Source organism: Dendropsophus ebraccatus, chromosome 14 (genome assembly GCF_027789765.1).
Source record: "Dendropsophus ebraccatus isolate aDenEbr1 chromosome 14, aDenEbr1.pat, whole genome shotgun sequence".
Taxonomy (NCBI): domain Eukaryota; kingdom Metazoa; phylum Chordata; class Amphibia; order Anura; family Hylidae; genus Dendropsophus; species Dendropsophus ebraccatus.
Window position 1 is genome coordinate 63,121,328 of NC_091467.1, and position 19,586 is coordinate 63,140,913.

The 19,586-nt window shown below is 51.4% G+C and overlaps 1 protein-coding gene across 1 annotated transcript in view; it reads left to right on the forward strand.

The window, feature by feature from the left end:
* Positions 1-12,613: 12,613 nt before the first annotated feature.
* LOC138771897 (putative uncharacterized protein MYH16) overlaps positions 12,614-19,586 on the forward strand; it is a 35,538-nt gene continuing 28,565 nt past the window's right edge. Inside the window, exons 1-2 of the mRNA XM_069951899.1 lie at positions 12,614-13,113; positions 17,658-17,741. Coding sequence (XP_069808000.1) covers positions 12,919-13,113; positions 17,658-17,741 — 279 coding nt within the window. The 5' untranslated portion in view covers positions 12,614-12,918. The remainder of the gene's footprint in view (positions 13,114-17,657; positions 17,742-19,586) is intronic.

Below are 19,586 nucleotides of genomic sequence, written 5' to 3' on the forward strand. Positions count from 1 at the left end.
ATCTCAGAGTCTGCAGAAAAAGCACATGAGGAAAAGCAGGAGAAGAAAAAAGGCTACCCCTTTTATCATGGGAACATTGTACTCATATAAAGTTTGCTGAAAAGACAGTATTGATTTACTTCCCTTCTTCCCCCCTAAACTTTCCATATGAAAAGTCTCCACCCTGTCCAGTATAGGATTTCTGAAAGCGGCCCCTTATATCTGGTGTAACTATAGACCCCTCAGAGCAGCGGTATGTGAGGAGCTCAGGCTGAGATCACTGTGTGTTGTTTGTCGACAGATTCAGAGCAGCAGATAAGAAAGATTTATAACAGTAACGTCCAACTATCCATCACTATCTACCACTGTCTATCTGTACAGGCGGAAAGTTCTAGAGAAAGAGAAGGGAAAGAGTTCTAATCATCTCCCTGCAAATCGAAGCTATGTGGGATTGTCCTGCACTGTATATCAGCGTGTCACTATCCTGTACCCCAAGTGTCATTATCCTGTACCCCAAGTGTCAGCGTGTCACTATCCTGTACCCCAAGTGTCATTATCCTGTACCCCAAGTTTCAGTGTCATTATACTGTACCCCAAGTGTCATTATCCTGTACCCCAAGTGTCAGAGTATCACTATCCTGTACCCCAAGTGTCATTATCCTGTACCCCAAGTGTCAGCGTGTCACTATCCTGTACCCCAAGTGTCAGAGTATCACTATCCTGTACCCCAAGTGTCATTATCCTGTACCCCAAGTGTCAGAGTATCACTATCCTGTACCCCAAGTGTCATTATCCTGTACCCCAAGTGTCAGCGTGTCACTATCCTGTACCCCAAGTGTCATTATCCTGTACCCCAAGTTTCAGTGTCATTATACTGTACCCCAAGTGTCATTATCCTGTACCCCAAGTGTCAGAGTATCACTATCCTGTACCCCAAGTGTCATTTTTCTGTACCCCAAGTGTCATTATCCTGTACCCCAAGTGTCATTATCCTGTACCCCAAGTTTCAGTGTCATTATCCTGTACCCCAAGTGTCATTTTCCTGTACCCCAAGTGTCATTATCCTGTACCCCAAGTGTCAGTGTGTCACCATCCTCCACCCCGAGTGTCATTATCCTGTAACACAGGAAAAAAAAGGAAAAAAAATTGGTCAGCTCTCCTAGAACACTGTTCACACTAGGCAGGAGCACGTTGCCATGGCTGAAATTGCAAACACACAAAAACACAGAAAAATGCAACAGCTCACCGCAACAGCAAGATACAGACCCACCATAGACATGAAAATAATTAAAAGCAGCCCCCCCCCCAACTGCCCAAAAAATTCCCACAAAAATAATGAGTCTCTTGGTTACTATTTGCAAACAGCGTAAACTGCCTCACCACGATAAGGTGGACTCATATATATATATTTTTGTGGGAATTTTTTGGGCAGTTGGGGGGGCTGCTTTTAATTATTTTCATGTCTATGGTGGGTCTGTATCTTGCTGTTGCGGTGAGCAGTTGCATTTTTCTGTGTTTTTGTGTGTTTGTCATTATCCTGTACCTCAAGTTTCAGTGTCACTATCCTGTACCCCAAGTGTCATTATCCTGTACCCCAAGTGTCACTATCCTGTACCCCAAGTGTCACTATCCTGTACCCCAAGTGTCAGTGTGTCACTATCCTGTACCCCAAGTGTCAGCGTGTCATTATCCTGTACCCCAAGTGTCATTATCCTGTACCCCAAGTGTCAGCGTGTCACTATCCTGTACCCCAAGTGTCATTATCCTGTACCCCAAGTGTCAGCGTGTCACTATCCTGTACCCCAAGTGTCATTATCCTGTACCCCAAGTGTCATTATCCTGTACCCCAAGTGTCAGCGTGTCACTATCCTGTACCCCAAGTGTCATTATCCTGTACCCCAAGTGTCAGCGTGTCACTATCCTGTACCCCAAGTGTCATTATCCTGTACCCCAAGTTCCAGTGTCATTATCCTGTACCCCAAGTGTCAGAGTATCACTATCCTGTACCCCAAGTGTCAGCGTGTCACTATCCTGTACCCCAAGTGTCAGTGTGTCACTATACTGTACCCCAAGTGTCAGTGTGTCACTATCCTGTACCCCAAGTGTCATTATCCTGTACCCCAAGTGTCACTATCCTGTACCCCATTGTCAGCTTGTTAATATCCTTTACCCCAAGTGTCAGCGTTTCATTATCCTGTACCCCAAGTGTCAGTGTGTCATTACCATGTACCCCAAGTGTCATTATCCTGTACCCCAAGTGTCAGCGTGTCACTATCCTGTACCCCAAGTGTCATTATCCTGTACCCCAGGTGTCAGCGTGTCACTATCCTGTACCCCAAGTGTCATTATCCTGTACCCCAAGTTTCAGTGTCATTATCCTGTACCCCAAGTGTCAGAGTATCACTATCCTGTACCCCAAGTGTCAGCGTGTCACTATCCTGTACCCCAAGTGTCAGCGTGTCACTATCCTGTACCCCAAGTGTCAGTGTGTCACTATCCTGTACCCCAAGTGTCAGCGTGTCATTATCCTGTACCCCAAGTGTCAGTGTGTCACTATCCTGTACCCCAAGTGTCAGTGTGTAATTATCCTGTACCCCAAGTGTCAGCTTGTCACTATCCTGTACCCCAAGTGTCAGTGTGTCACTATCCTGTACCCCAAGTGTCAATGTGTAATTATCCTGTACCCCAAGTGTCAGCTTGTCACTATCCTGTACCCCAAGTGTCAGTGTGTAATTATCCTGTACCCCAAGTATCAGCATGTCACTATCCTGTACCCCAAGTGTCATTATACTGTACCCCAAGTGTCACTATCCTGTACCCCAAGTGTCAGTGTGTCACTATTCTGTACCCCAAGTGTCATTATACTGTACCCCAAGTGTCACTATCCTGTACCCCAAGTGTCAGTGTGTCACTATCCTGTACCCCAAGTGTCATTATACTGTACCCCAAGTGTCACTATCCTGTACCCCAAGTGTCAGTGTGTCATTATCCTGTACCCCAAGTGTCAGCGTGTCACTATCCTGTACCCCAAGTGTCACTATCCTGTACCCCAAGTGTCACTATCCTGTACCCCAAGTGTCAGCATGTCACTATCCTGTACCCCAAGTGTCACTATCCTGTACCCCAAGTGTCAGTGTGTCATTATCCAGACCCCCCCAGAGCCCTAAGCAAAGCGGGACATGACTTTGGAAGGTGGGATCTGTAGCCCCCACAATCTTGTCTGAATGATGCTCTACACAGTTTTTCTGCTATAAGAGGGAGAAGTATATGCCTAGTGTATTTCTATGAGCAGGGTGGGGTTTAGGACTAGATATAATTTCTGTCTTGGTGCTACCTTCCTCTCACAAGAAGATGTGAAGAAAAACATGCTGCAGCCTCAGGGAGTATAATATTGGAGTTTATCAGCTCCCATCACACTTAAGTGATCACATTCACCTCAGCCATCATATAATAGTGTAGTATCAGCTTCTCTATCATGTATGCATAGTTGCCAACAGTCCGGTTTTCGCCGGGACTGTCCCGGATTTGACAGGCCAGTCCCGGCTAAGTAATGTCCCGAGTTTGTCCCGGTCATGCCCCGCCCCCGTGTGGTCCCCAATGCTTTGCAGCCTAAGCATAGGCTTTTTGGCTGGAGGCTGTATATTCTGCCTCCAACCACCAGAGGCCGCTCTCTCCTTACAGCTGCAGGACCTGACAGTGGGGTCACTCACTCCTGCCTCTAGGATAGAAGAGCCAAGGTGTCCACATGAGGGGGATTATGCTGAAGGACTGGTATACAGTGTATACCAGTGACTGCTCTGATTTACCAGTCTTCCAGTATACTGGCCTCTCACACCATGTATAGTTTATAATCCCCCTCATGTGGGCCCCTCATTATACCACCAGTATTATACAGCGCTGTGAGACTGCTGGTATACTGAGGAGCCCACATGAGGGGATAATGCTGAAGGAGATGAAGCTATATACACTGGTGTGAGAGGCCAGTATACTGGGAGACTGGTAATCAGAGCTGTGACTGATATACAGTGTCCTAGCCTCTACCTCCTGCAGCATCATCCCTCATGTGCGCTCCTCAGTATACCAGCAGTCTCACACCACACTGTATTATACTGGTGGTATAATGAGGGGCCCACATGAGGGGGATTATATACCAGTATATACCAGTCACACCTCACTGTATTATACTGGTGGTATAATGAGGGGCCCACATGAGGGGATGATGCTGATGTCTGCCCCAGTCCGCCTCAGCTACCCCAAGTAGCCCCCAGTCTGATTCAGCTAAACCCATTCTGCCCCAGTCACCACCCAGTCTGCTCCAGGCACCCCCGGTCTGCCCCTAGTCTCCCTTCAGTCTGCTCCAGTCACCGCCTGTCTGCCCCCAGTCTGCCCCAGCTACACCCAGTCTGCGCCAGCCACCCCAAGTAACCCCCACTCTGCTCCAGTCACCCCCAGTCTGCTTAAGCTATCCCCAGTCTGCCCCAGTCTCCCCACAGTCTGATTCAGCTAACCCCATTCTGCCCCAGTCACCACCCAGTCTGCTCCAGTCACCCCCAGTCTGCCCCAGCTGCACCCAGTCTGCCCCAGCTACCCCAAGTAACTACCACTCTGCCCCAGTCACCCCCCAGTCTGCTTAAGCTACCCCCAGTCTGCTCCAGTCTCTCCCCAGTTTGCCCCAGCTACCCCCAGTCTGCTCCAGTCACCCCCAGTCTGCCCCAGTCACCCCCAGTCTGCCCCTGTCACCCCCAGTCTGCTCCAGCCACCCCCCAGTCTCCCCCAGTCACCTCCCAGTCTGCCCCAGCTACCCCCAGTCTGCTCCAGTCACTCCCAGCTACCAAGGTTTCATGGGGCCCCATGACTCCTAGCTGCACCCCTGCCCCTCATCTGTTCCTGTACTACTACATGCCTCATCTGTTCCTGTACTACTACTACACCCCTTATCTAGTCGTCCCGGGATGGCCCCCATGTGTCCCGCTGTACCCCAGCCCCTGTCCGCCCCCGCCCCGGCGTTCGCACTGGCAGCTTCTGCTGCCGTGTGCTCATTCGCGCCCTTTCACTGTGAGCGCTCCTAATGAGCACTCACAGTGACACCGCAGTCTTACAGCTCCTTCTGCCGCCCCCGCCCACTGAAGGGCCGTGGAGGAAATGCATAGACATGTGGTGCAGGCTTCCAGTTCCAGCCCCGCGGCGCCCGCGCTCCTCTCCTGCTTGGCCAAGATGTGATGTCATGTCCAGAGCCAAGAAGGAGAGAAGGGTGCAGGCGCCGCGAGGCTGGAACAGGAAGCCTACACCAGACGCCTGTTCTTGGAAACAGCAGGAGGAGACTACGTGGGAGCGAGGTGAGAGATGAGTATCCGTCTGTTTTTTTTTATTTTACACATGTTGTGGATACACAGGGGGGAAAACAACAAAGGGGGGGCTATACTATGTGGGGGATAAAAAAGGGGGTTATAAGTGGGGGCTACAAAGGGGGGCTATACTATGGGGGATAAAAAAAAGGGGACTATAAGTGGCTACAAAGGGGGGCTATACTATGGGGAATAAAAAAAGGGGGCTATAAGTGGGGGCTACAAAGGGGGCTATACTATGTGGGGGATAAAAAGGCAGGCTATAAGTGGGGGTTATATTATGTGGGGCTATACATACGTTGGGGCTACAAAGGGGGCTATACTAGGTGGGGCCTACACAGAGGGGGCTATACTATGCGGGGGCAACAAAGTGGGGATATACTATGTGGAGGCTACATGGGGGGGCTATACTTTTTTGGGGCTGCTTCAGAGAAGGGCCTGTGCTTTTGGGGGGCTCCTGCACAAGAATGGGGCCTATACTATGTAGGGTCTGCTACCAGGTGTGTGGCTGGTGTCCCGGGGAGTGGTTCTGTATTATGGGCTCCCGGGGAGTGGTTCTATATTATGGGCTCCTGACTGGCTGGTGTCCCGGGGAGTGGTTCTGTAATATGGGCTCCTGACTGGGCAGTGTCCCGGGGAGTGGTTCTGTATTATGGGCTCCTGACTGAGCAGTGTCCCGGGGAGTGGTTCTATATTATGGGCTCCTGACTGGGCAGTGTCTCGGGGAGTGGTTCTGTAATATGGGCTCCTGACTGGCTGGTGTCCCGGGGAGTGGTTCTGTAATATGGGCTCCTGACTGGCTGGTGTCCTGGGGAGTGGTTCTGTAATATGGGCTCCTGACTGGCTGGTGTCCTGGGGAGTGGTTCTGTAATATGGGCTCCTGACTGGCTGGTGTCCTGGGGAGTGGTTCTGTAATATGGCTCCTGACTGGGCAGTGTCCCGGGGAGTGGTTCTGTAATATGGGCTCCTGACTGGGCAGTGTCCTGGGGAGTGGTTCTGTAATATGGGCTCCTGACTGCCTGGTGTACTGGGGAGTGGTTCTGTAATATGGGCTCCTGACTGGGCAGTGTCCCGGGGAGTGGTTCTGTAATATGGGCTCCTGACTGGGCAGTGTCCTGGGGAGTGGTTCTGTAATATGGGCTCCTGACTGGGCAGTGTCCTGGGGAGTGGTTCTGTAATATGGGCTCCTGACTGGCTGGTGTCCTGGGGAGTGGTTCTGTAATATGGGCTCCTGACTGGCTGGTGTACTGGGGAGTGGTTCTGTAATATGGCTCCTGACTGGGCAGCGTCCCGGGGAGTGGTTCTGTAATATGGGCTCCTGACTGGGCAGTGTCCCGGGGAGTGGTTCTGTAATATGGGCTCCTGACTGGGCAGTGTCCCGGGGAGTGGTTCTGTAATATGGGCTCCTGACTGGGCAGTGTCCCGGGGAGTGGTTCTGTAATATGGGCTCCTGACTGGCTGGTGTACTGGGGAGTGGTTCTGTAATATGGGCTCCAGACTGGGCAGTGTCCCGGGGAGTGGTTCTGTAATATGGGCTCCTGACTGGGTAGTGTCCCGGGGAGTGGTTCTGTAATATGGGCTCCTGACTGGGCAGTGTCCCGGGGAGTGGTTCTGTAATATGGGCTCCTGACTGGCTGGTGTACTGGGGAGTGGTTCGGTAATATGGGCTCCTGACTGGGCAGTGTCCTGGGGAGTGGTTCTGTAATATGGGCTCCTGACTGGCTGGTGTCACGGGGAGTGGTTCTGTAATATGGCTCCTGACTGGGCAGTGTCCCGGGGAGTGGTTCTGTAATATGGGCTCCTGACTGGGCAGTGTCTTGGGGAGTGGTTCTGTAATATGGGCTCCTGACTGGTTGGTGTCCCGGGGAGTGGTTCTGTAATATGGGCTCCTGACTGGCTGGTGTCCTGCGGAGTGGTTCTGTAATATGGGCTCCTGACTGGGCAGTGTCCCGGGGAGTGGTTCTGTAATATGGGCTCCTGACTGGGCAGTGTCCCGGGGAGTGATTCTGTAATATGGGCTCCTGACTGGCTGGTGTCCTGGGGAGTGGTTCTGTAATATGGGCTCCTGACTGGGCAGTGTCCCGGGGAGTGGTTCTGTCATATGGGCTCCTGATTGGCAGTGTCCTGGAGAGTGGTTCTGTAATATGGGCTCCTGACTGGGCAGTGTCCCGGGGAGTGGTTCTGTAATATGGGCTCCTGACTGGGCAGTGTCCTGGGGAGTGGTTCTGTAATATGGGCTCCTGACTGGACAGTGTCCCGGGGAGTGGTTCTGTAATATGGGCTCCTGACTGGCTGGTGTCCCGGGGAGTGGTTCTGTAACATGGGCTCCTGACTGGGCAGTGTCCCGGGGAGTGGTTCTGTAATATGGGCTCCTGACTGGGCAGTGTCCTGGGGAGTGGTTCTGTAATATGGGCTCCTGACTGGGCAGTGTCCCGGGGAGTGGTTCTGTAATATGGGCTCCGGACTGGGCAGTGTACCGGGGAGTGGTTCTGTAATATGGGCTCCTGACTGGCTGGTGTACTGGGGAGTGGTTCTGTAATATGGGCTCCTGACTGGCTGGTGTACTGGGGATGGGTTCTGTAATATGGGCTCCTGACTGGCTGGTGTACTGGGGAGTGGTTCTGTAATATGGGCTCCTGACTGGGCAGTGTCCCGGGGAGTGGTTCTGTAATATAGGCTCCTGACTGGCTGGTGTCACGGGGAGTGGTTCTGTAATATGGGCTCCTGACTGGCTGGTGTCCTGGGGAGTGGTTCTGTAATATTGGCTCCTGACTGGCTGGTGTACTGGGGAGTGGTTCTGTAATATGGGCTCCTGACTGGGCAGTGTCCCGGGGAGTGGTTCTGTAATATGGGCTCCTGACTGGCTGGTGTCCCGGGGAGTGGTTCTGTAATATGGGCTCCTGACTGGGCAGTGTCCTGGAGGGTGGTTCTGTAATATGGGCTCCTGACTGGGCAGTTTCCCGGGGAGTGGTTCTGTAATATGGGCTCCTGACTGGGCAGTGTCCCGGGGAGTGGTTCTGTAATATGGGCTCCGGACTGGGCAGTGTCCCGGGGAGTGGTTCTGTAACATGGGCTCTTGACTGGGCATTGTCCTGGGGAGTGGTTCTGTAATATGGGCTCCTGACTGGGCAGTGTCCCGGGGAGTGGTTCTGTAATATGGGCTCCTGACTGGGCAGTGTCCCGGGGAGTGGTTCTGTAATATGGGCTCCTGACTGGGCAGTGTCCCAGGGAGTGGTTCTGTAATATGGGCTCCTGACTGGGCAGTGTCCCGGGGAGTGGTTCTGTAACATGGGCTCCTGACTGGGCAGTGTCCCGGGGAGTGGTTCTGTAATATGGGCTCCTGACTGGCTGGTGTACCGGGGAGTGGTTCTGTAATATGGGCTCCTGACTGGCTGGTGTCCCGGGGAGTGGTTCTGTAATATGGGCTCCTGACTAGGTGGTGTACTGGGGAGTGGTTCTGTAATATGGGCTCCTGACTGGCTGGTGTACTGGGGAGTGGTTCTGTAATATGGGCTCCTGACTGGGCAGTGTCCCGGGGAGTGGTTCTGTAATATGGGCTCCTGACTGGGCAGTGTCCCGGGGAGTGGTTCTGTAATATGGGCTCCTGACTGGGCAGTGTCCCGGGGAGTGGTTCTGTAACATGGGCTCCTGACTGGGCAGTGTCCCGGGGAGTGGTTCTGTAATATGGGCTCCTGACTGGCTGGTGTACCGGGGAGTGGTTCTGTAATATGGGCTCCTGACTGGCTGGTGTACTGGGGAGTGGTTCTGTAATATGGGCTCCTAACTGGCTGGTGTACTGGGGAGTGGTTCTGTAATATGGGCTCCTGACTGGGCAGTGTCCCGGGGAGTGGTTCTGTAATATGGGCTCCTGACTGGGCAGTGTCCCGGGGAGTGGTTCTGTAATATGGGCTCCTGACTGGGCAGTGTCCCGGGGAGTGGTTCTGTAATATGGGCTCCTGACTGGGCAGTATCCCGGGGAGTGGTTCTGTAATATGGGCTCCTGACTGGGCAGTGTCCCGGGGAGTGGTTCTGTAATATGGGCTCCTGACTGGGCAGTGTCCCGGGGAGTGGTTCTGTAACATGGGCTCCTGACTGGGCAGTGTCCCGGGGAGTGGTTCTGTAATATGGGCTCCTGACTGGCTGGTGTACTGGGGAGTGGTTCTGTAATATGGGCTCCTGACTGGCTGGTGTACCTGGGGAGTGGTTCTGTAATATGGGCTTCCTGACTGGGCAGTGTCCCGGGGAGTGGTTCTGTAATATGGGCTCCTGACTGGGCAGTGTCCCGGGGAGTGGTTCTGTAATATGGGCTCCGGACTGGGCAGTGTCCCGGGGAGTGGTTCTGTAACATGGGCTCCTGACTGGGCAGTGTCCCGGGGAGTGGTTCTGTAATATGGGCTCCTGACTGGGCAGTGTCCCGGGGAGTGGTTCTGTAATATGGGCTCCTGACTGGCTGGTGTACTGGGGAGTGGTTCTGTAATATGGGCTCCTAACTGGCTGGTGTACTGGGGAGTGGTTCTGTAATATGGGCTCCTGACTGGGCAGTGTCCCGGGGAGTGGTTCTGTTATATGGGCTCCTGACTGGGCAGTGTCCCGGGGAGTGGTTCTGTAATATGGGCTCCGGACTGGGCAGTGTCCCGGGGAGTGGTTCTGTAACATGGGCTCCTGACTGGGCAGTGTCCCGCGGAGTGGTTCTGTAATATGGGCTCCTGACTGGGCAGTGTCCCAGGGAGTGGTTCTGTAACATGGGCTCCTGACTGGGCAGTGTCCCGGGGAGTGGTTCTGTAATATGGGCTCCTGACTGGCTGGTGTACTGGGGAGTGGTTCTGTAATATGGGCTCCTGACTGGCTCGTGTACTGGGGAGTGGTTCTGTAATATGGGCTCCTGACTGGGCAGTGTCCCGGGGAGTGGTTCTGTAATATGGGCTCCTGACTGGGCAGTGTACCGGGGAGTGGTTCTGTAATATGGGCTCCTGACTGGGCAGTGTCCTGGGGAGTGGTTCTGTAATATGGGCTCCTGACTGGGCAGTGTCCCGGGGAGTGGTTCTGTAATATGGGCTCCTGACTGGGCAGTGTCCCGGGGAGTGGTTCTGTAATATGGGCTCCTGACTGGGCAGTGTCCCGGGGAGTGGTTCTGTAATATGGGCTCCTGACTGGGCAGTGTCCCGTGGAGTGGTTCTGTAATATGGGCTCCTGACTGGGCAGTGTCCCGTGGAGTGGTTCTGTAATATGGGCTCCTGACTGGGCAGTGTCCTGGAGAGTGGTTCTGTAATATGGGCTCCTGACTGGGCAGTGGTTCTGTAATATGGGCTCCTGACTGGCAGTGTCCCGGGGAGTGGTTCTGTAATATGGGCTCCTGACTGGGCAGTGTCCCGGGGAGTGGTTCTGTAATATGGGCTCCTGACTGGGCAGTGTCCCGGAGAGTGGTTCTGTAATATGGCTCCTGACTGGGCAGTGTCCCGGAGAGTGGTTCTGTAATATGGGCTCCTGACTGGGCAGTGTCCCGGGGAGTGGTTCTGTAATATGGGCTCCTGACTGGCTGGTGTACTGGGGAGTGGTTCTGTAATATGGGCTCCTGACTGGGCAGTGTCCTGGGGAGTGGTTCTGTTATATGGGCTCCTGACTGGCTGGTGTACCGGGGAGTGGTTCTGTAATATGGCTCCTGACTGGGCAGTGTCCCGGGGAGTGGTTCTGTAATATGGGCTCCTGACTGGGCAGTGTCCCGGGGAGTGGTTCTGTAATATGGGCTCCTGACTGGTTGGTGTCCCGGGGAGTGGTTCTGTAATATGGGCTCCTGACTGGCTGGTGTACTGGGGAGTGGTTCTGTAATATGGGCTCCTGACTGGTTGGTGTCCCGGGGAGTGGTTCTGTAATATGGGCTCCTGACTGGGCAGTGTCCCGGAGAGTGGTTCTGTAATATGGGCTCCTGACTGGGCAGTGTCCTGGAGGGTGGTTCTGTAATATGGGCTCCTGACTGGTTGGTGTCCCGGGGAGTGGTTCTGTAATATGGGCTCCTGACTGGGCAGTGTCCCGGGGAGTGGTTCTGTAATATGGGCTCCTGACTGGGCAGTGTCCCGGGGAGTGGTTCTGTAATATGGGCTCCTGACTGGGCAGTGTCCTGGAGAGTGGTTCTGTAATATGGGCTCCTGACTGGGCAGTGACCCGGAGAGTGGTTTCCATGTTTGCTCTCTGTGGTGATGTCATCATTCCCAACTTCCTCCTCTTCTCCTTTTCATTCAAAAAATCTTTTGTCTTTTAAATCCTAAAGTAAATTCTGCGTCTCCAGGTGTCTGGTTATTTCCTGCTGAACAATAGTGATGAGTCTGGGGTATTCAGGAACCCCAAATACCATGACCTCCCATCACCGTATAAGTAACGTCTCATCACTGGGACTGTTCACTACTACATCGGGCACATGGTAAGAATCTGGCTGTATAATAGTCCTGGCCATGGATGAATAATTCCCATCACCAGTGACCCGTCTGGCAAATCCTCAGAAATCATTAACCCCATCCACCAATCTTTTCTAGCCTGGGGTCTAGAGAGTCGTTATAATTGGTTGGGGGAGGGGCAGGCCGGAGTCAGGATTATTTTGATTGTCAACTTTTTCCATTTTCTTTTTATTAATATTTTAGGCACATTGTAGTAAGTTTTTTATTTTGCTACTTTTTAGTTAGTTTTATTACTTTTTAGTTAGTTTTATTACTTTTTAGTTAGTTTTATTACCTTTTATTTAGTTTCAGTGTCATATTAATGCCGGCAGCTGCAGTGTTAATCTTTTTACTTTATTTAGTTTACTTTTTAGTCGTTTTTTTAGTTATACGGCCATATTGTATCATGTACATAAGAAATGTAAACTTCTTTTACAAACAGACATTTTTTTGGTAGCTCAAAAAAAGTATGAAAACACAGTAAAAAAGTAAAGAAAATGGCAGCTAAAGTATTTACAGCATTTATGTTTATGTCGTTTTTATGTGTTTTTATATTATATAGAAGTAGTAATAGTATTGGGGCAATAATGCCCTTTTTATATTTTGATGGTATTCATTGGCAGCAGTATTTTTAGTTGCTTATTTTACATGATTTTTGGTATTTTCTTGTATACTTTTCTTGTCAGTTTTGGCAGCGGTTATGTTGATGTGGTTTCTTATACATTTTGTGTGGCTCGTGTTATCGCAGACCCCGCCAGGCACTTTTAAGGGCAAACTATGCGTCTGGAATGTATGAAATCACGCTGATCATTTTGGCCAGTCCTGTTTTTTTTGTTTTTGGAGGCGACGTTGTGACTTTCCGGTTATGAAACAACGCCGCGCGCCTCACACTTTATATCAGGGAACTAGGAAAAAGTTACTTTATCTTCCAATTTTTCCCAAATGACTGAAGCAGCAGCCGTGGTGCTGATCTATGGCTTCATAGCGTAGACTGGATTGTGTTGGATGGGAAGGAGTCTCCGAGAAGCCAGGAGTCTTGGAGGAGTCTTCAGTAGTTTAGTAACTTCTAAGGCGGCCAAGATGGGATGAGGGGATGTGCCTGGTGCTGTACACTGACACTCTACTCCACTTCACCTCTTTTCTGCTAGATTAAATTTCACAGGCCAATGGATTCAGGACTCGCTCACAGCTGCCTGACGTCTCCACAAGAGCAGGAGGGAGAGCCAGGAGCCCGGACACTGCTGGAGGGGCCCCGGGAGGAACTGGGGGGCCAGAGGAGGAGTCAGCCAGGTGACCCAGAGGAGGCAAGTACAGAGCAAGGAGCCAAGACAGACCAACAGGTGAATGGCCCGAGACTGCAGGTAGGTGCTGCCACCTGTGTCACCACCTGCAAAGGACAGGAGCCCAACATGGGGGATGTAATGGGGGCGGTAGGGCCCATCAGGAGTGTCGTATCCTCAGGGGCGTAGCTAATGTCTCCTGGGCCCTGGTGCGAGAGGCCAACTTGGGCCCCCCCCCCTCCTTTCACGACCAAGTGATGCTATTGTTGTGTGTGTTTGTGTATATATACAATTGTGTATATATACAATTGTCTGCATTTACATGATTTCTTATAGGAAAATTTGCTTTGGTTTAAGAGTGGATTTGGATTACAAGCACGGTCCTGGAACGAATTATGCTCATAATCCAAGGCACCACTGTGTGTGTATATATATATATATATATATATATATATACACACACAGTGGTGCCTTGGATTATGAGCATAATTCGTTCCAGGACCGTGCTTGTAATCCAAATCCACTCTTAAACCAAAGCAAATTTTCCTATAAGAAATCATGTAAATGCAGACAATTGGTTCCGCACCCCAAATATATTTATTATTCTGTACTGTACAGTAATGGAGAGGATGGGAAACACAAGGGCTGACAGAGACTGCAGGGAGCATGAAGGAATGAGCAGGACAGATGTGGGCACATACATGCAGCACTCTCTGTCTGGGGAGAGAGGGGTTACAGCTATGGAGAGATTACCCCCCCCCCACACAGTCCTGTCCCCTGATGTAAGCCCCAGCCTGAAGGGGATCTGCTATGATTTGGAAGGTGTTTAGAGTACAGTGCTGTAGACCCCGCTATGCAGGCCATGCCCCTTCTCCACTCGCGCTCCCACCCGATACAGGAAGTTCTTAAACCAAAGCAATGTTCTTTAACCAAGTCACAATTTTGAAAAACTGTGAGCTCTTAAACCAAAACGCTCTTAAACGAAGTTACTCTTAAACCAAGGTACCACTGTATGTATATATATATATATATATATATATATATATATATATATATATATATACACACACACACACCAAGACAGATATTACCTATTACCGCCATACTGTTACCGACCAAATCCTGTATACTGAGACCAATATTACCAGTAATACCAGTATATAGGGAGGAAACATTACCGCCACACCACAACCACTATCATCACCACCATATTGTTACTGACCAAATCCAGTATACTAAATCACCTCATCCAGTCATATAGAGGTGGCCCCAGCTCTACACAGGCTCTATACACCATATACATTACTGTGCAGTTATATCAGGTGACTCACAGGAGACGTCTTTTCTGATCGGAGTTCTTTCCTTTTCATCTTCTTCTCCATCCGTCCTGGGCCGTTATGAGAACTTCTCCGAGCCACGAATCCACAGAATCTGCCAGACAGACATATTAGGCTCCACACTCTGACACCATCTCCATCTCTCTACACACTGCACATCTGTACTGTCCCCTTTACACCCTCATTTAGTGGGTAGCCCTGACTCTATGTGACCTCCTAATAATATATGCCCCCCTCTGTGTATTCCCTCTCCCCCTATGTTGCCCCCCCAAATAGATGGCCCCCTCCCTTATAGATGGCCCCCTCTACCCCCTCCCTTATAGATGGCCCCCTCTACCCCCTCCCTTATAGATGGCCCCCTCTACCCCCTCCCTTATAGATGGCCCCCTCTACCCCCTCCCTTATAGATGGCCCCCTCTACCCCCTCCCTTATAGATGGCCCCCTATACCCCCTCCCTTATAGATGGCCCCCTCTCTCCTCACCCTCCCTTATGGATGGTCCCCTCTCCCCCCCCCCTCCCTTATAGATGGCCCCCTCTCCCCCCACCCTCCCTTATAGATGGTCCCCTTCCCCCCCCCCCTCCCTTATAGATGGTCCCCTTCCCCCCCCCCCTCCCTTATAGATGGTCCCCTTCCCCCCCCTCCCTTATAGATGGTCCCCTTCCCCCCCCTCCCTTATAGATGGTCCCCTTCCCCCCCCTCCCTTATAGATGGTCCCCTTCCCCCCCCTCCCTTATAGATGGTCCCCTTCCCCCCCCTCCCTTATAGATGGTCCCCTTCCCCCCCTCCCTTATAGATGGTCCCCTTTCCCCCCCTTTATAGATGGTCCCCTTCCTCCCTCCCTTATAGATGGTCCCCTTCCCCCCCTCCCTTATAGATGGTCCCCTTTCCCCCCCTTTATAGATGGTCCCCTTCCTCCCTCCCTTATAGATGGTCCCCTTCCCCCCCCACCCTCATAGATGCCCCCCTCTTTCCCCCCACCCTCATAGATGGCCCCTCTTTCCCCCCACCCTCATAGATGGCCCCTCCTTCCCCCCACCCTCATAGATGGCCCCCTCCTTCCCCCCACCCTCATAGATGGCCCCCTCCTTCCCCCCACCCTCATAGATGGCCCCCTCCTTCCCCCCACCCTCATAGATGGCCCCCTCCTTCCCCCCACCCTCATAGATGGCCCCCCTCTTTCCCCCCACCCTCATAAATAGCCCCCTCTTCCCCCCACCCTCATAGATGCCCCCCTCCTTCTCCCCCACCCTCATAGATGCCCCCCTCCTTCCCCCCCACCCTCATAGATGCCCCCCTCCTTCCCCCCCACCCTCATAGATGGCCCCCTCTTTCCCCCCACCCTCATAGATGGCCCCCTCTTTCCCCCCACCCTCATAGATGGCCCCCTCTTTCCCCCCACCCTCATAGATGGCCCCCTCTTTCCCCCCACCCTCATAGATGGCCCTCTCTTTCCCCCCACCCTCATAGATGGCCCCCTCCTTTCCCCCCACCCGTACAGGCTGATAAAAAAAACAAAACTTAACTCACCTGACATCGCGCTCCCACGTTGATTCTCACTCCTCCTGGTCTGTCCTCAGCTGCTGCGCGGCTGCCGGGGGTGTCGCGTCTTATCCCCGGCAGCGCGCGCATCCCAGAACTCCCTGCGCGCCGGAACCGGAAGTCAGGGCCCAAGGCGCGCAGGGAGTTCTGGGATGCGCGCGCTGCCGGGGGTAAGACGCGACACCCCCGGCAGCCGCGCAGCAGCCGGGGGAAGACGGAGCCCGACTCTTGTGACCGCAAGCAAAACAATGCTTGCGGTCACAAGAGTGATTGATCGGGGGGCCCCGCGGGCCCCCCTTGTGGCGGGCCCGGTCGCGGCGGCGACCCCCGCGACCACGGTGGCTACGCCACTGCGTATCCTGCTCCTACACTGACTCACACCCTGTGACCTCCCCTATAAGATCAGCACACTCCTCACCTGACATCCTCTGTGCTGCTGGGACCCTGCTCCTCCTCTATGTAACTATCACCCTGTGACCTCTCCTATAAGATCAGCACACTCCTCTCCTGACATCATCTGTGCTGCTGGGACCCTGCTCCTTCCTCTATGTAACTCTCCCCCTGTGACCTCCCCTATAAGATCAGCACACTCCTCTCCTGACATCCTCTGTGCTGCTGGGACCCTGCTCCTTCCTCTATGTAACTATCACCCTGTGACCTCCCCTATAAGATCAGCACACTCCTCTCCTGACATCCTCTGTGCTGCTGGGACCCTGCTCCTCCTCTATGTAACTATCACCCTGTGACCCCCCCTATAAGATCAGCCCACTCCTCTCCTGACATCCTCTGTGCTGCTGGGACCCTGCTCTTCCTCTATGTAACTCTCACCCTGTGACCTCCCCTATAAGATCAGCCCACTCCTCTCCTGACATCCTCTGTGCTGCTGGGACCCTGCTCTTCCTCTATGTAACTATCACCCTGTGACCTCCCCTATAAGATCAGCACACTCCTCTCCTGACATCCTCTGTGCTGCTGGGTGTTTTTCTACTACTTTGAACAGTTCCTGACATGGACAGAGATGACAGCAGAGAGCACTGTGTCAGACTGGAAAGAATACACCACGTCATGCAGGACATACAGAAGCTGATAAGTACTGGAAGATTTTTTAATAGAAGTAAATAACAAATCTCTGGCACTTTCTGGTACCAGATGATTTGAATTTTTTTCTGGTGAACTACCCCTTTAAGTGACAGAAAACCCTGAAAATACCAGACGTATTACGCTGTGTGTACAGGGGAGTAGCCATAGGGGGTGCAGAGGTAGTAGTTACTCCTCAAACAAGACCCCCCCCCCCCCCCCCCCCCCCCCCCATTAGTTCATTGCTAATTTGGCGGTCGCTATGACTTTAAGGTTCCCCACCGCAGACACTCTCTGCACTGACTAGTAGAATTATAATGTACATGAGCCCCCCCATTTATAACTCACCGGCGGCGGCTCGGCTCTCTGTCACCTGCAGACGCCCATCTGCGAGGAAAAAAGAAGTGAACACCTGCAGAGACCACAATTAATTAACGCTGAACTCTCACGCTCGCCGTATTAATGCGTTTTCCACCTGCAATCAATCATCATATAATATCACAGCGATCAGATTCAAGCTCTTAAAGGGACAGTGCCCCAAAATCAAAGTACAATGAAAGTCAAAGGTTTTAGTATTTTTTAACATTCGTTCCTTTACTGATGTTTTGTTTTTTTGCTGGAATTTATTTTATTCATTCATTTCTTTTTATTGAATGTTTTTTTTTCCAGGTGTTGAAAGAAGATTTGGACAATGGGGCGGGGCATGAAGAAGACAATGAGGATTTGTTACCTAAAGATCCAGTCCCCCAGCAGGTAGATACTGTGAAGTGTATATAGAGAGGGGCAGGTGGTGTCAGCCTCACATATAATCCACTGACAACTCCATAATGGGGACTTTTCCTCCAGAGCTGCGCTCACTATTTTGCTGTTTCATCATGTCTTATCCTCCACAGCTGCACTCACTATTCTGTTGTTACATCATGTCTTATCCTCTAGAGCTGCACTCACTATTCTGTTGTTTTATCATGTCTTATCCTCCACAGCTGCACTCACTATTCTGCTGTTACATCATGTCTTATCCTCCAGAGCTGTGCTCACTATTCTGCTGTTACATCATGTCTTATCCTCCACAGCTGCACTCACTATTCTGCTGTTACATCATGTCTTATCCTCCAGAGCTGCACTCACTATTCTGTTGTTTTATCATGTCTTATCCTCCACAGCTGCACTCACTATTCTGCTGTTACATCATGTCTTATCCTCCAGAGCTGTGCTCACTATTCTGTTGTTTTATCATGTCTTATCCTCCACAGCTGCACTCACTATTCTGCTGTTACATCATGTCTTATCCTCCAGAGCTGAACTCACTATTCTGCTGTTACATCATGTCTTATCCTCCAGAGCTGCGCTCACTATTCTGCTGTTACATCATGTCTTATCCTCCAGAGCTGCGCTCACTATTCTGCTGTAACATCATGTCTTATCCTCCAGAGCTGCGCTCACTATTCTGCTGTAACATCATGTCTTATCCTCCAGAGCTGCGCTCACTATTCTGCTGTTACATCACGTCTTATCCTCCAGAGCTGCGCTCACTATTCTGCTGTTACATCACGTCTTATCCTCCAGAGCTGCACTCACTATTCTGCTGTTACATCATGTCTTATCCTCCAGAGCTGCGCTCACTATTCTGCTGTTACATCACGTCTTATCCTCCAGACCTGCACTCACTATTCTGCTGTTACAATATGTCTTATCCTCCAGAGCTGCACTCACTATTCTGCTGTCACGATACGTCTAAAGGCCCTATTCTACAGGCAGACAGTGAGGAACAAACAAGCGCTATTAGCGAGTGGGTGAGTCCGAGGGCGGACGCGGACAGGTGCGGGGGGGCTGCCCGGGTGATCGCTGATCGTCCGGGCAGCCTATAGGGGATAGTGGCGGTCTGTGGCGCTGCTATCCTGGTCGTTTATCTTTGAATATGTTTGAAAGACAAATGACGCAATTATCGGCAGACATGAACAATGTCGGCTGATCATTGCCTTTAATTCCACGGGACGATTATCGTGATAATCGTTCCATGGAATAGGACCTTTATCCTCCAGAGCTGCGCTCACTATTCTGCTGATACTGCCTGGTATCTTGCAGAACTGTTATGGTATCTCACGTGATTTGTGTTGTAGAGGATCTGACTCCATTGTATCTCCTGGTATAAGGTGCTGCACGTGTCTAGTGTGCTGTATAGCAATATTATATGAGCTCTGGATGTCTGTGTGTGCACTGTGTATAGCAGTATAATATGAGCACTGTATGGCTATGTGTGTACTGTGTGTAGCAGTATAATATGAGCAATGTATGGCTATGTGTGTACTGTGTATAGCAGTATAATATGAGCACTGTATGGCTATGTGTGTACTGTGTGTAGCAGTATAATATGAGCACTGTATGGCTATGTGTGTACTGTGTATAGCAGTATAATATGAGCACTGTATGGCTATGTGTGTACTGTGTGTAGCAGTATAATATGAGCACTGTATGGCTATGTGTGTACTGTGTATAGCAGTATAATATGAGCACTGTATGGCTATGTGTGTACTGTGTATAGCAGTATAATATGAGCACTGTATGGCTATGTGTGTATTGTGTATAGCAGTATAATAT